The sequence below is a fragment of the Mya arenaria genome, chromosome 5 (genome assembly GCF_026914265.1).
Source record: "Mya arenaria isolate MELC-2E11 chromosome 5, ASM2691426v1".
NCBI lineage: Eukaryota > Metazoa > Mollusca > Bivalvia > Myida > Myidae > Mya > Mya arenaria.
In genome coordinates this window covers 66,185,669-66,199,808 of record NC_069126.1, presented here as the reverse complement: position 1 = coordinate 66,199,808, position 14,140 = coordinate 66,185,669, and the positions used below count along the sequence as shown (strand labels likewise).

Sequence of the window (14,140 nt, the reverse complement as noted above, 5' to 3'; positions counted from 1 at the left end):
GCGCAAGAGGCTAGTTAACCCAGCTATTGAAGATGAAAAGTGTCCGAACACATTGCGAACGTTTAAATACTCACCACTTAATTTGAAAAATAACATCATTGTAACCAACAGTAAATTAAGAGGTTGGTCATAAGAACTACGAAGGTAAAAACAAAGGATGGTTACATTGGCGGTCTTTAAGCTTTTTAACATAATATAAGTAAAAAGGTCGAAATGACAACCACATGAAGTTTAAAATACTTTGGATATAACATCATACGATGAAATAAAATTATCACAGTATAATATTTACTGGAGTGTTCAACATGATATTCATTCTGATTCTGTACCTTTTCCAGTGCCTGGTACCCGCGTCTCTGCTGCTTTTCCACGAAGCAGGCGAGAACCAGCTGGACCAAAACAAGACCAAAGTAAACACAGAACATAGAGAAACGGAAGGTGTCGTCTGTCTCCTGTAGAAGACAAAAACGCAAAGGTTACTTGTTCCACGGAGAAGAAGAAGCAGATATTATAACATACAGCACTTCGAGGAATGCAAGCAATCGGTTGCGAATCAGCATCTAAATAGAGGCAGAAATAACTTGTTTACTTCCACTTCTTGATTCACTCATGCATGTTTTAGACTATTCGATTTGATATATTGTAGAATACAAAAAGTTTGTTACTTCGAAACTACGACATAACCCAGTCCAGACGGAGTATTGCCCTGTCAAAGAAAACGGCATGTGACTGACTAAAATATTCATGAGCAGCTTTAGACGTTGACTACTTACATTTTCTTCAATTCGCGTGTAGAATGGTACCACAGATGCTATGGCAGTTAGGAACCAAAATATGAACATCACACCGGAAGTCGTGAGTCCTCGGAGTCTCTCCATCTGAACCAGTACCGCAACAAGCAGCTGGAAAGACACAGCGAATCATTTATTTGAACGCATCAAATTGAGCCCTGGGGCAAATTATCGAATGTCCAAAATTAAAACTCAATTGGGACTAATATTCATAAAATGATCGAGGAACCAGGACAAAATGGACCATCTGACAGTGTTGGCAATCAAGTTGCCCTGACTAGGGAGCCGGGTAGGACAATGGAATAATGTATTAAATAGACTTACAAACGTCGCCGCATTGACACTGCCGCCCACGAAGAAGGCCGTGAAGTCGTTGAGACCGGTGGTCTGATTCTGACTGGAGTACAGAAGATCCACGCATGTCAGCAAGAACAGCACGAGAGAGACGAACTGGGGTGAACAAATGAAATATAATTAACGTGAAAGAGTATATCAATTTGTGTATGGATATATATATATATATATATATATATATATATATATATATATATATATATATATATAATCGATCGTGGAGATAGCTTTAGGATGATACATATTGATTTTGTCCTCCTTGTGTCAATTTTCGGGATATATATATTAGTTTCTAGAAAGGCCAGGAGAACGGTCACCTGGTTGGGCTTCAAGGTGCCTGTGCATTACTTTTCGCAAACCTTTCGAGGACTCAAAATAGAAGGTTGGGTGCCATCTGTTCTATTTTTTACGCTTTCACATTGTCAGAATAGAAGTTTTTTATTTTATGTGAAATTTGGGATGCCAAACTGTTCGTAGTAAAAACATTCATTTTACCGTCTTTGTGACGCTTAGAAACGACAGCGGGAGCGCCATGTTGTCTGTCTTCAGGAAGAACCTCATGTAAAACGGAAGTGACACCCACACGACCGCGCACGGGATCCATATCAGTAAAGTGTTCTGAAAACATTCCGTGAACCTCGGGTAGGAGCTGTTCAGTAGGATGTCTGTGTCCTGGAAGAGGAATGGCACATATTACGGCGGCGAACAATACAGATATACATACATACAGCTACGCATACTGTATCCACTGGAAAAAAATCATGCCCCACTGGCGGATTTTCAAACCCAAACATTTTCTTTTTTAATCGATATTTTTTTACCATTTTCGTAAAGTAATTTTTAGTTTGGAATTATATGATGTTTTTGGATTAAAAAAAATTAGATTGAGTTTTAAAATCCGGCGTCAGTGTCTTGTCCATAAACATTCTCCTCGGCTAGGAACGGTTCAGTAGGAGGTCTACCATCGTCGGATACCCTCGATACGCTACTACGCTATGCGCTGTTTATGAAGTATAACGGCATTAAGTACCGTGGCTGCCGGCGATTGAGGTGCTGCTCGGGAAAGAACTTTTAGTAGCACTGGAATGTTATCTCATGTGCTTGTTCAGAGGTCAGAAATTATGTTTGACAGTATTTAAAATCAAATAGTTACAAAACAACAATTTTGGGGAAAAATCAGGTCACGAAAAGATATCAAAATTGAAATCAGTATTGGAATTTAAACCTTTTAGACCAAACAATGAGACAAATTCATCTATTTAGTAGAAGGTGTATGTCTTGAATTGAAAGTAAAGTACACTGGATGTCACACAAAGTATATTTTATCATTAAGAGCAAATTCAAGAAAAATAGTACGCATCTATAGCAGAAAAATAGTTTTTGAAAATATGTTTTAAAAATCTCTGGTAGGAGCTGTTTTGTTGAAGAATCATGCCCGAAAAATGTTTGCATGTTAAATATACGTGAAGTTAGCGGCATAGCGACGTGAAGTTAGCGGCATAGCGACGTGAAGTTAGCGGCCTAGCAGCGTGAAGTTAGCGGCATAGCGACCAAGCAGCGTAAAGTTAGCTTCCTAGCGGCGTGAAGTTAGCAACCTAGCGGCCTAGCAGAGTGAAATTAGCGGCCTAGCAGCGTGAAGTTAGCGGCCTAGCAGCGTGAAGATAGCGGCTTAGCGGCCTTGCAACGTGAAGTTAATGGCATAGCAGCGTGAAGTTAGCGGCCTAGCTGCGTGAAGTTAGCGGCATAGCGAAACAGCAGCTTAAAGTTAGCTGCCTATCGGCGTGAAGTAGGCAGCCTAGCGGCCTAGACGTTAGCAGCCTAATATCAGAGTGAAATTAGCGACCTAGCAGTGTGAAGTTAGCGGCCTAGCGGCGTGAAGTTAGCAGCCTAGCGGCCAAGCAGATTGAAATTAGCGGCCTAGCAGCGTGAAGTTAGCGGCCTAGCTGCGTGAAGTTAGCGGCATAGCGACCCAGCAGCTTAAAGTTAGCTGCCTAGCGGCGTGAAGTAGGCAGCCTAGCGGCCTAGAAGTTAGCAGCCTAATATCAGAGTGAAATTAGCGACCTAGCAGTGTGAAGTTAGCGGCCTAGCAGCGTGAAGATAGCGGCCTAGCAGCCCTGCAGCGTGAAGTTAGTGGCATAGCAGCGTGAAGTTAGCGGCCTAACAGCGTGAAGTTAGCGGCATAGCGACCCAGCAGCGTAAAGTTAGCTGCCTTGCGGCGTGAAGGTAGCAGCCTAGCGGTCTAGCAGTGTGAAGTTAGCGACCTAGCAGTGTGAAGTTAGCGGCATAGCAGCGTGAAGTTAGCGGCATAGCAGCGTGAAGTTAGCGGCCTAGCGGCCTTGCAGCGTGAAGTTAGTGGCATAGCAGCGTGAAGCTAGCAGTGTAGCGGCCTCGTAGCGTAAAGTTAGTGGCCTAACGGCGTGAAGTAAGCGGCCTAGCGATGTGAAGTTAGCGGCCTAGCGGCGTGACTTCAGCGGCCTAGCGGCATAGCAGCGTGAAGTAAGCGGCCTAACGGTGTTAAGTTAGCGGCCTAGCAGCGTGACGTTTGCGGCCTAGCGGCGTGACGTTAGTGGCCTATCGGCATAGCAGCGTGAAGATATCGGCCTAGCGGCGTGAAGTTAGCGGCCTAGCGGCCTAGCAGCGTGAAGTTATTGGCCTAGCGGAGTGGAGTTAGGGGCGTTGCATCCTAGCGGCGTGAAGTTAGCGTTATAGCGGCCTGGCGGCCTAGGTGCGTGAAGTTGGCGGCCTAGCGGCCCAAACTTGTTCCCTATTGTAAAGCAATTGTTCATGCGTTTTCTCGGAAAACAATAATAAATGAATGTTTTTTATTCATAAATTATCATCCTGAAGTGATTATCGACAATATTTTAACAAGTAAATCAAGAAGTTCAGTTTCAAAAGATAAGATACAAGGAAAAGAACCCCATCATTAAAAACGTCACCATTGTTTAACGGGAGTTGTAAACAGTCAAAAGATGTTTACTATCAAGCGAAAAGTCTACTTTAAAGTAACCATTGTGATGTTAATCGCATATTGTTTTTAAACGTTTAAAAATGCATAAAAATTGAAAACAATTTTAGGCTATTGGATCGAGTTTTGAGGAAAATGCTGATATTTTCTAAAGGATGTTGATTTGTGAATAGAAACCATCACATTATCACTGTTTTAGCTGAAAACGCATACACAATTGCTTTAAAATAAAAAATAAACTTTCTAGGCTGCTGGATCGAGTTTGGGGGAAAATGCTGATATTCGCTTATGGGTGTTAATTGCGAATACACACTATCAATTTATCATTGTTTTAGAAGAAAACGCATATAAAAATGCTTTAAAATAGTAAACAATTTTAGGCCGTTAGGCCGCCAGTCCGCTTACTTCACGACACTAGGCCGCTGAACTTCTTGATCGACTCTTTAAAAACTTGTTGATAATCGCTTCAGGATGATAATTTATGAATTAAAGACATTAATTTATCATTGGTGTCCAATGTTGTATTTCAGATTATTACATAGTTCGAGTTTGTATAGCAGAAGCATCGCGTGGTAGCTAGCACATACGTTGCAGCGAAGCAAGGTTCACGAAGTTTAAAAAAAAAGTAACTCGTAAGAGCATGTCGATTGTCGTACCAATTTAAGAGCATGTCGATTATCGTAGCACTCTCAGAGCATGTCAATTGTCGTAGCACTCTCAGAGAATGTCGAGCGTCGTAGTACTCTCAGATAATGTCGAGTGTCGTAGCTCTCTCAGAGAATGTCGAGCGTCGTAGCTCTCTCAGAGCATGTCAATTGTCGTAGCACTCTCAGAGCATGTCAATTGTCGTAGCACTCTCAGAGAATGTCGAGTGTCGTAGCTCTCTCAGATAATGTCGAGCGTCGTAGCTCTCTCAGAGAATGTCGAGCGTCGTAGCTCTCTCAGAGCATGTCAATTGTCGAAGCACTCTCAGAGAATGTCGAGTGTCGTAACACTCTCAGAGAATGTCGAGTGTCGTAGCTCTCTCAGAGAATGTCGAGCGTCGTAGCACTCTCAGAGCATGTCGAGTGTCGTAGCACTCTAAGACCATGTCGATTGTCGTAGCTCTCTCAGAGCATGTCGAGTGTCGTAGCACTCTCAGAGCATGTCGAGTGTCGTAACACTTTCAGAGCATGTCGAGTGTCGTAGCACTCTAAGAGTATGTCGAGTGTCGAAACACTATCAAAGCATGTCGAGTTTCGTGGCACTCTCAGAGCATGTCGATTGTCATACCACTCTCAGAGCATTGCGATTGTCGTAGCACGTTGATTGTCGTAACACTTTCAGAGCATGTCGAGTGTCGTTGCACTCTAAGAACATGTCGAGTGTCGTACCACTCTAACACCATGTCGATTATCGTAGCACTCTAAGAGCATGTCGAGTGTCGCACCAATTTAAGAGCAGGTCGATTGTCGTACCACTCTTAGAGCATGTCGAGTGTCGTACCACTCTAAGAGCAGGTCGACTGTTTTACCACTCTTAGAGCATGTCGATTGGCGTACCACTCTAAGAGCATGTCGATTGTCGTACCAATTTAAGAGCAGGTCGATTGGCGTACCACTGTAAAAGCATGTCGATTGTCGTACCACTCTTAGAGCATGTCGATTGTCGTACCAAGCTTAAAGCATGTCGATAAGAGCATGTCGATTGTCGTACCAATTTAAGAGCAGGTCGATTGTCGAACCACTCTAAGAGCATGTCGATTGTCGTACCAAGCTTAAAGCATGTCGAGTGTCGTACCTATCTAAGAGCATGTCGATTGTCGTACCACTCTAAGAGCAGGTCGATTGTCGTACTAATGTAAGAGCATGTCAATTGTCGTACCAATCTAAGAGCATGTCGATTGTCGTACTAATCTAAGAGCATGTTGATTGTAGTACCACTCTAAGAGCATGTCGATTGTCGTACCAATATAAGAGCATGTCGATTGTCGTACCTATCTAAGAGCATGTCGATTGTCGTACCTATCTATGAGCATGTCGACTGTCGTACCACTCTAAGAGCATGTCGACTGTCGTACCACTCTAAGAGCATGTCGACTGTCGTACCACTCTAGGAGCATGTCGACTGTCGTACCACTCTAAGAGCATGTCGACTGTCGTACCACTCTAAGAGCATGTCGACTGTCGTACCACTCTAAGAGCATGTCGACTGTCGTACCACTCTAAGAGCATGTCGACTGTCATACCAATATAAGAGCATGTCGATTGTCGTATCACTCTAAGAGCATGTCGACTGTCGTACCACTCTAAGAGCATGTCGACTGTCGTACCACTCTAAGAGCATGTCGTACCAATCCAAGTGCATTTCGGTTGTTGTACCAATTAAAGAGGTCATGTGTGCTGTAGAAGCGTTGTTCCACATTTCTTTGTATAGTTGTTTTACCATGTTGTTGGACACCATGCACTATAAGTACTTCATCGCGCCGGAACGTCATAAGGCTGTAACGTCTGACAAACCATATCTTTTGATTTACAAAGACTATGTAAAAATGATTTCTTATATTTGAGGGAGCGAACGTTAGATTTATTTTTTTTCTTCAAATATTCGCGCACGATCGTGTTAAAGAACAACACAATCTTCGATGTGTTTTTTTATTTTTTATTTTGCTAAGAGCAATTACTAGGTAGTTACTATTGTTCAATTATATATCAATACAAATGATGTAATAATTAGATTAAAGTTATTCATGAACACGTGGTACTTCCAACTAATATGACTTATCTAATCATGATCACAGACGTGAGAATTAAAGTTTAGATAATAATGATGCAACATTGTTAATATATGTGGGGCAATGCTCTCAAATAGCTTCTCTCAAAACATTTTATTCAAGGTATTATTTGCCCTCATATTGATTCGTTAAATTGCATATTAAATCACATCGTATTTGTTGACTTGACTTGACAATTAGAAAATTGTGCTCTAAAGACATTTTTTACACATGTTTAATACGTTGTTTTGCTTGAATTATTGATTAAACACAAGTCTGGCAAGCGTAGAACGCAGAAATGACTGTATACTTCGTGTTTTATGTGATGATTTGTATATATATATATATATATATATATATATATATATATATATATATATATATATATATATATATATAATTGCGCACAGATAATACCCACTGTGGTTATAAACCCTGTCATCGTTGGTGCATGCTAGGATTTTACGTAATTTCGTTAGTCGTTTTTTTTTTAAACTGTTGATATGTAGTGATCTTCTGTAGTGATCTTCTGTAGAGATCTTCTGTAGTGATCTTTTTCATGGGTATCACTTGAGTGATCTTTTATGGTAATCTTCCGTACTGATATTTTCACTTGTACCTCTGTAGTTATCTTCTGTAGTATTTATTGTAATGATAGTTTTCATGTGTGTGAATGTAGTGATCGTTTGTAGAGATCTTTTTCATGCGTATCATTGTAGTGATCTTTTTTGTTTATCATTTTCAAGATAACACGTTTGATCGCCGTATAACCCGGTTCGCTAATGTACATGTATTTAATCTAATGGTATCTGCAGTATCAACAGATGATATCATTACATATGTGAATTGAGATAATCATTACGAAATATCACATCAGAGAAAGTGTCATTACGATATTTCCTTTGTAATAAACCTCTCGTAAGATGTTTGCCGAACCGGTCAGGTTTATTGGAGATGCTCAAAAAACGATTCTATATTAGAAGTATAGAAATATAGAACTTAAGTAAATACAAATAACAATAAACATATATAAAGATAAAAATCGCATAAAGACACAGTTCTTACATTATATAATGCTTGCATAATTAAAGATATATACTATGAATCAGATTTTAAGCCTCATTTTCAATATCGTAACTTTAAAAAAAGAGCATGCGTAAATTGTCATGATTTTGTTTCTTCTTATGACATTTACCTCATTTAAAAAACAAAAAACAAAAAAAAACACTGGTTTGATAGCGTGTAAGGTAAACTGAGATTTGAAACTTTTAACGCTTTAGAATCGAGTTTGTGTTAAAAGTACTCTTATTTCTCGCTTTATTTGAGTAACCTTCGCGTAAAACAGGGGTTAAGCTAATACGGAATTTCGGCTCAATATGAATTTATCATACATTCAATAGTTCTTCATTTTTCGTTTGTATGACGATAGTTGACTGTGTGCTTATTCAATAACCTGAATATACACTTAAATAAAAATAGGGTACTGTCATAACTGATAATAATTGAATATAAAACAGAACATTGATAATAACTGGTACCAGGTCATATTTGAGAACAATTTAAAGTACTTTATCAAACTGTCTGATATATACTGTCAACTATAGGTAGTCAATAGGTCGGTCGATAGCCGTATGTATTTAGTCTAAGCTTGGCTTAAAATGGCCACTTTTGCAGGCTTTCTGAACCAAAAACGGTTTATTGAAGTAAAATAATGTTAAGTTTACTTTTTAAACATTTCTTTGTACTACATATTAAACCCTTTTAAATGATATATCAATAGGATGAGGTCACCAGGTCCCCATTTTTCTGAAAGTTCTTAATGGTTACATGCTTAAATAGGTTATTTCATTATGAACAATGTCTTACTTAATAATGATTTTACAAGATTAAACAATTAGTTTATCGTGTTTATCATTAATTTAATTTCTCTTAATAATGTAAACAAAACACAAAATTTACCAAGACAAAAATAGTAAGCTAAGTGAATCTTCTTATAAGGGATTAATATATATATATATATATATAAGAAGATTCGAGATATCGGGGCCAGGCATATAAATTTTGGTTCTAAAGAAGGGGCGCAAGTCAAAAGGTTACGCCCCCGAAGTTACACCCCTCTAACGTTAAACCCTTGAGCCGCCCCTGGATTGCATATAGAATACTTATATGACACTTTTTCATATGAAATCGTTGACCGTAGGATATATATATATATATATGTACTCAGTTTAAATGACCTAGATCTGTAAATACTCGTTTAAAATCGTATACAAGCTTACCCATATTTTCGTTTCCCCGCAGAATTCGTCAAAAGATTGCCCCATTGTGTAAACTGTGGCACCCGAAACAAATCTTCAGAATCAGAGAAGTTGTATAATTTATAATATGCAGTTCAATAGCACTGACTTTATTCGTACAAGCGGTCAATGCTTGGACGATACGAACGTCAAATAATGTTCCATTCCTGATAATTCGAATGCACCATTATCTTTTTTAAACACTTTTTGGAGTTATAATCCTTACTGAAATTACGTGTGATATGAACACTCGTTGAGCAGGTTATATGACAGATGTGATTAAACGCAAAAACAAATCAAGTTATATAACACTGTAAGTTCCTAGAGGCATAATCCATTCAATTTCTAATTATCAAGCATGTTTATTCTGGATGTGTGTTCACCTTTCCCCACGTTTGTTTGCTTTATATAGCGTTATTAAACTGAATTAACTAGGACGATTTATAGGACAAACGACCTGTAAACGTTCATATACACCTCCAGTGTATGTACTAAAGATCTCCTATATACATAATACGCGTTCTATATTAGGGTATGGTATTTATCAGTTGCGGGTATAATTTCACTCCATGCTCTCTCTAAGATGATAGTGACTTAATTATCATCATGTATGTATATACTTTGGTAAACTTTATGATATTTTATAGGGGAAAAAACCCCAGTGAATATGACACTTTATTTCGGTTCAACAGAGGGCGTCTCTACCAATCGAAAGAAGCTTGATCATATAATAATAGCGTACACCTAACACTTTCTTGGACCGTTCTTAATTATCTATATCTGCATACAACTTATGCAAGTGTTTCAGGGAAAAATCACACCAAGCCTGCTATATACTATAGTACAGTCGAACCCCGTTGGCTCGAACTCCCAGGGACCGGCGAAAATACCCGAGCCTCGGAAAATTCGAGCCAAGCGGGAATGTTTACTTCAGTATATAAAAATCGGTCCTTTTCATCTAGTACGAGCCAACGAGGAATTCGAGCAAAGCGAGTTCGAGTCAACGGCGTTCGACTGTAAATAAGTTCTGTTAATAACTTAACTTTTATTGTCTAAATTTAGAGTTTATTACAGCGAGATCCTTCATGAGAGATATATTTCGGTATGATTTCGTTCTTTTCGGTAAATTAAAACAAATGTATTAATTGTGGTTCATATTATTTGGCAGTAAGAGTGCACCTTTAAATATTTACTAGGCGACACTCATGCATGAAGTCAATCATGTTGACAATACGGTCGTTGTGTAAGTAAACAAATCCTAGTTTTGATCTTAAAAGTATGCGTTTAATACAGCCTAGTGCAATCAAACTATAACAAGTAATTGACAGAAAAGAATTTTCACATATTAATGAAGCAGAAATAATCATTAAAATCATTAGCATAAACATTCAAGTTCATCGCCTTTACATATGGCAGTTACATTTACGTATATACATACATACGGACATACATACATACGGAGATACACGCACACACGCATACACGCACGCACACACGCACACATACACACGCACGCACGCATGCACGCACGCACGCGCGCGCGCACACACACACACACACACACACACACACATGCATACATACATACATACACACATTCATCCACGCATCCACGCATGCACGCACGCACGTGCACATGAGAAGAGTATGATCATATAATGACATAAAGTATTTACTCTTTTAACGTACTATTTATAATTCAAGAATAATAGCTGCATCATGTTTTGACGTTGTCGCACACCAGTGTGTCCTGTGGTAAAAAACTCCAACTGTTTTGGGGTGTGTGGTTATAGTTCCGGGGGTATACCGGCGATAGCCAGGGAACTGGGCCGTGTTTCTACCATTCAGGTGGCCCAGCAGTGCCGGGTGAATGCCGTGGTTTTGTATTCGCTTTAAATATAACGGGGAATGTGCCTTACCTAGGGTCCCTAGGGTGCGAGGGCATTTGTCGGGGATTTTACCATCTGTTCGTTTAGCCGGGGTTGGCTGGACCGAAAGTCAAAGTCCCCACTATTCCCTTGACCTGGGGGTGGGGGGTGGCGGGGGGCGTGATTACAAATGACTGGTGCATAAGCTGGTGCAATATAATCATTCATAATAACTGAAGAAATAACCAAATTGTTTGTATAGAAAAGCGTTTGGAAGCAAGGCCTCAAGTTCTGTTAATGTTCTAGATAAAGGTATATAAAGCGTTCTGGTTGTATGAGTTCGTCAGTTTGCAATTTTAATTCTATTGGTTATGTAAACTAGAACAATATGACGCCGGTGTTCATTATGGTCGAGCCTATGCGTGGGATATGCCTTATATTTGTATTATTCAAGCGAAGCAAAAGTTGAATTTCATAACAAAAAGACCTCCAAATGAATACATGGATTTAAAAAACGTATGTAATGATTGAAATCATATTTGTTCAATGACAAGACATGACTCTTTCAATCGAACATGTTTTGCCTCTGCGGCATATAAGTACGCGTAAGAAACGGAAGCAATATCAATACATGTACGTATGTTTCGTCATTTCAACAATTGTGGCGGTTGACTTTTTGTATTTTCTTTGTGTTTTTAAGCTGAAATAAGCTATCATTGAAATATGCTACTGCGTCCCATCGGTTCAAAAATGATCTCAACCATTACACACCATTATATTTTGAAGAAAAACACAACACCACCAATACAGGCAGGAACGTACTGGAATCGTTAAAGAAGCACTTTTACTCCCACATAAGATTTACCACAATTAAAACTATTGTTTTATTATTCTAAAAAGGATGAATAAATGTCGAAAACAATGGCTCTAACGAGGGATAACTATTTTAATTTGACAGAAATGTGCATAAAACACAGTATTTTTACCATTTGAGATCGTTGTAGATCACAGTAAACCTTTTAGCATTGACCAATCATTTAATATTTTTGCGCTTTCTGTTATTAAATCCACTGTTACAATATGTTTATCAGTAGTTTATATTTTCCACAAATGCATTATTAAGTAAGTAGTTAAAAGTTTATCAGTCAACATATATGTTTGTTATTCATGTGTATGCATTGATATTGCATAAGAGTGTCACGTTAACTTGAAAAGGTTCGACATTATTTTGAAATTCTTAGAAATGCTAAACACATTACCCTAGTCGAGCATCATTAACGCTCAAGTTACATCGACAGTAATGTGTACATAAAGAAAATAATAGAGTTTGTTTTCAACTTCTATGTTTATAATAGTGTATATTTTAACTTTCTACAAAATTAGAACTGTCCGAAATGAGGATGCAGCCCGGAAACGTGCGTTGACACAGACATTGGAATAAAACACGGTTCTTATTGGTCGACAAATGGTAACATCCACTAAACATCCATGTTGTATATTTTATCGTTCTACTGAAAATAAGAGGTCACGCCCATACCTCGCTCACTTTGTGCCTGGTTTTGATTCGGAATTTTGTATTTGACTTCAGCGAACCTTTGCAAAAGGCATTGGCCGAATGAAAGCAACACTCTCTTGAAAAAAAACCTTCATGAGAATCGAATACGACCTTCCGGTTAAAAACGCAGTACTAATAACCCTTAAATCATATACAGTATCGATGAAACTCACTTAAATTACACGTTGTAACATAATTAATCGCATTTTATTGACGCCCATTTGTTTTAAAACGTGATTTTAACATTAAGCAATGATACTTGTTATGATGTGACGTCAAGGGATACGGCCGTATTCCAATAGACAATTGTATTTCCAATTAAGGATTGAATTGCGGGATAGATGTCATTATCGGGGTATGAACGCAATTGGGCTGGTCAAAATGTGTGGATATATACACAGTTCTGGTTAAAATAACTTTGTAATATAATATTGTTTATATGAAATGCATTTTATTAACGCACTGGTCCTTTTAAAACGTCACGTTAACATTACGCAATGATACTTTCTTATGATGTGACGTCAAGGGATATGGTCGTGTTCCTAAAGACATTTGTATTTCGAATATGTAATGACTAGCAGATACACTTTAATCGTCCAAGTTAACAATTAATGTCAATATCAAAGAAAACAAGTAATAAAATAAACCATTTCGGATTTTAATTGTAAAAGATGGGGTAGTACCCCCAAACACCTCTGCCAACAATTAAAACAATATCAATTCATTTTTTGGCATGTCACAAGCTTGCACCCTTAAGTTAAACCCTCTAACGTCAATTCCTGGATCCGCCCCTGCTATTGCTTGCATTTTCTATGCGTATACAATAAACACTAGTGTATACTTCGTGCTCAGATGGGCAAAAAACTAAAGTGGCGGATATGAATACTAAATTCTTCAATTGAGTTGGACAAGTAAGGATTGCCAGTAATAAACAAAAACATAGCTATCAGATTACTTCATAAAGTCGGTTTATTGTTTTCAGACTGTCCATCCTTAACTACTCTTTAAATAAAAATTGACCCAGATATAGCATGCGCGTGTCTATTGGCACAAAAGAGGTCAGAGCCTACCTTAGAGCACTCCTGTTTGATCACATATGACATGTGTTCTATGAAAGCATCCATTAGACCTTACAGTGTCCCATGGCTGTGAAGTCTAATTCCATTTCTATTCGTTGAAAGCTTGTATTTTCCACCAGGTAATTGGTTCATTACGATCGTTTTGTTTGTTTACAAACTAGTAATGGAATTCTTCAATACATGACGTTTGCCAGTTTCCGTTAGGGAATATGAAAATTTCGACAACAACCTTAAGAACAATTAGTGAAAATCAGATATAAAGGGTGAGATTAAATAAATCACAACAGTTATGGAATACATTAACTTCATTGCATTGACGTAAATGAATATAACAATTTACTAACATGAAGCCCTATTGGGAATAGTCCAAAAAGCAAGTACAGTATTATCTGTATTTATTTTAATTATCTTAAAGTGACGCTCTTATTCAACATATGGTTACGACATAGCCCCGTGGTCCGTCGACGCTTTCAACT

General features: G+C 38.4%; 1 protein-coding gene across 5 annotated transcripts in view; it reads right to left on the bottom strand.

Moving 5' to 3' along the window:
- The window catches only part of LOC128234223 (multidrug resistance-associated protein 1-like), a 35,660-nt gene extending 26,021 nt beyond the window's left edge, over nt 1-9,639 (bottom strand). For 3 of the 5 annotated variants that reach the window (XM_052948311.1, XM_052948314.1, XM_052948315.1), the window contains exons 1-5: nt 9,145-9,638; nt 1,641-1,817; nt 1,116-1,241; nt 774-902; nt 330-452 (exon numbers count right to left, since the gene is read on the bottom strand). In XM_052948311.1, the coding sequence (XP_052804271.1) occupies nt 330-452; nt 774-902; nt 1,116-1,241; nt 1,641-1,817; nt 9,145-9,189 (600 nt within the window). In that variant the 5' untranslated portion in view covers nt 9,190-9,638. Of the gene's footprint in view, nt 1-329; nt 453-773; nt 903-1,115; nt 1,242-1,640; nt 1,818-9,144 lie in introns of all 5 variants that reach the window. The other 2 variants (XM_052948312.1, XM_052948313.1) reach the window with 1 other exon arrangement.
- Nucleotides 9,640-14,140: the final 4,501 nt, after the last annotated feature.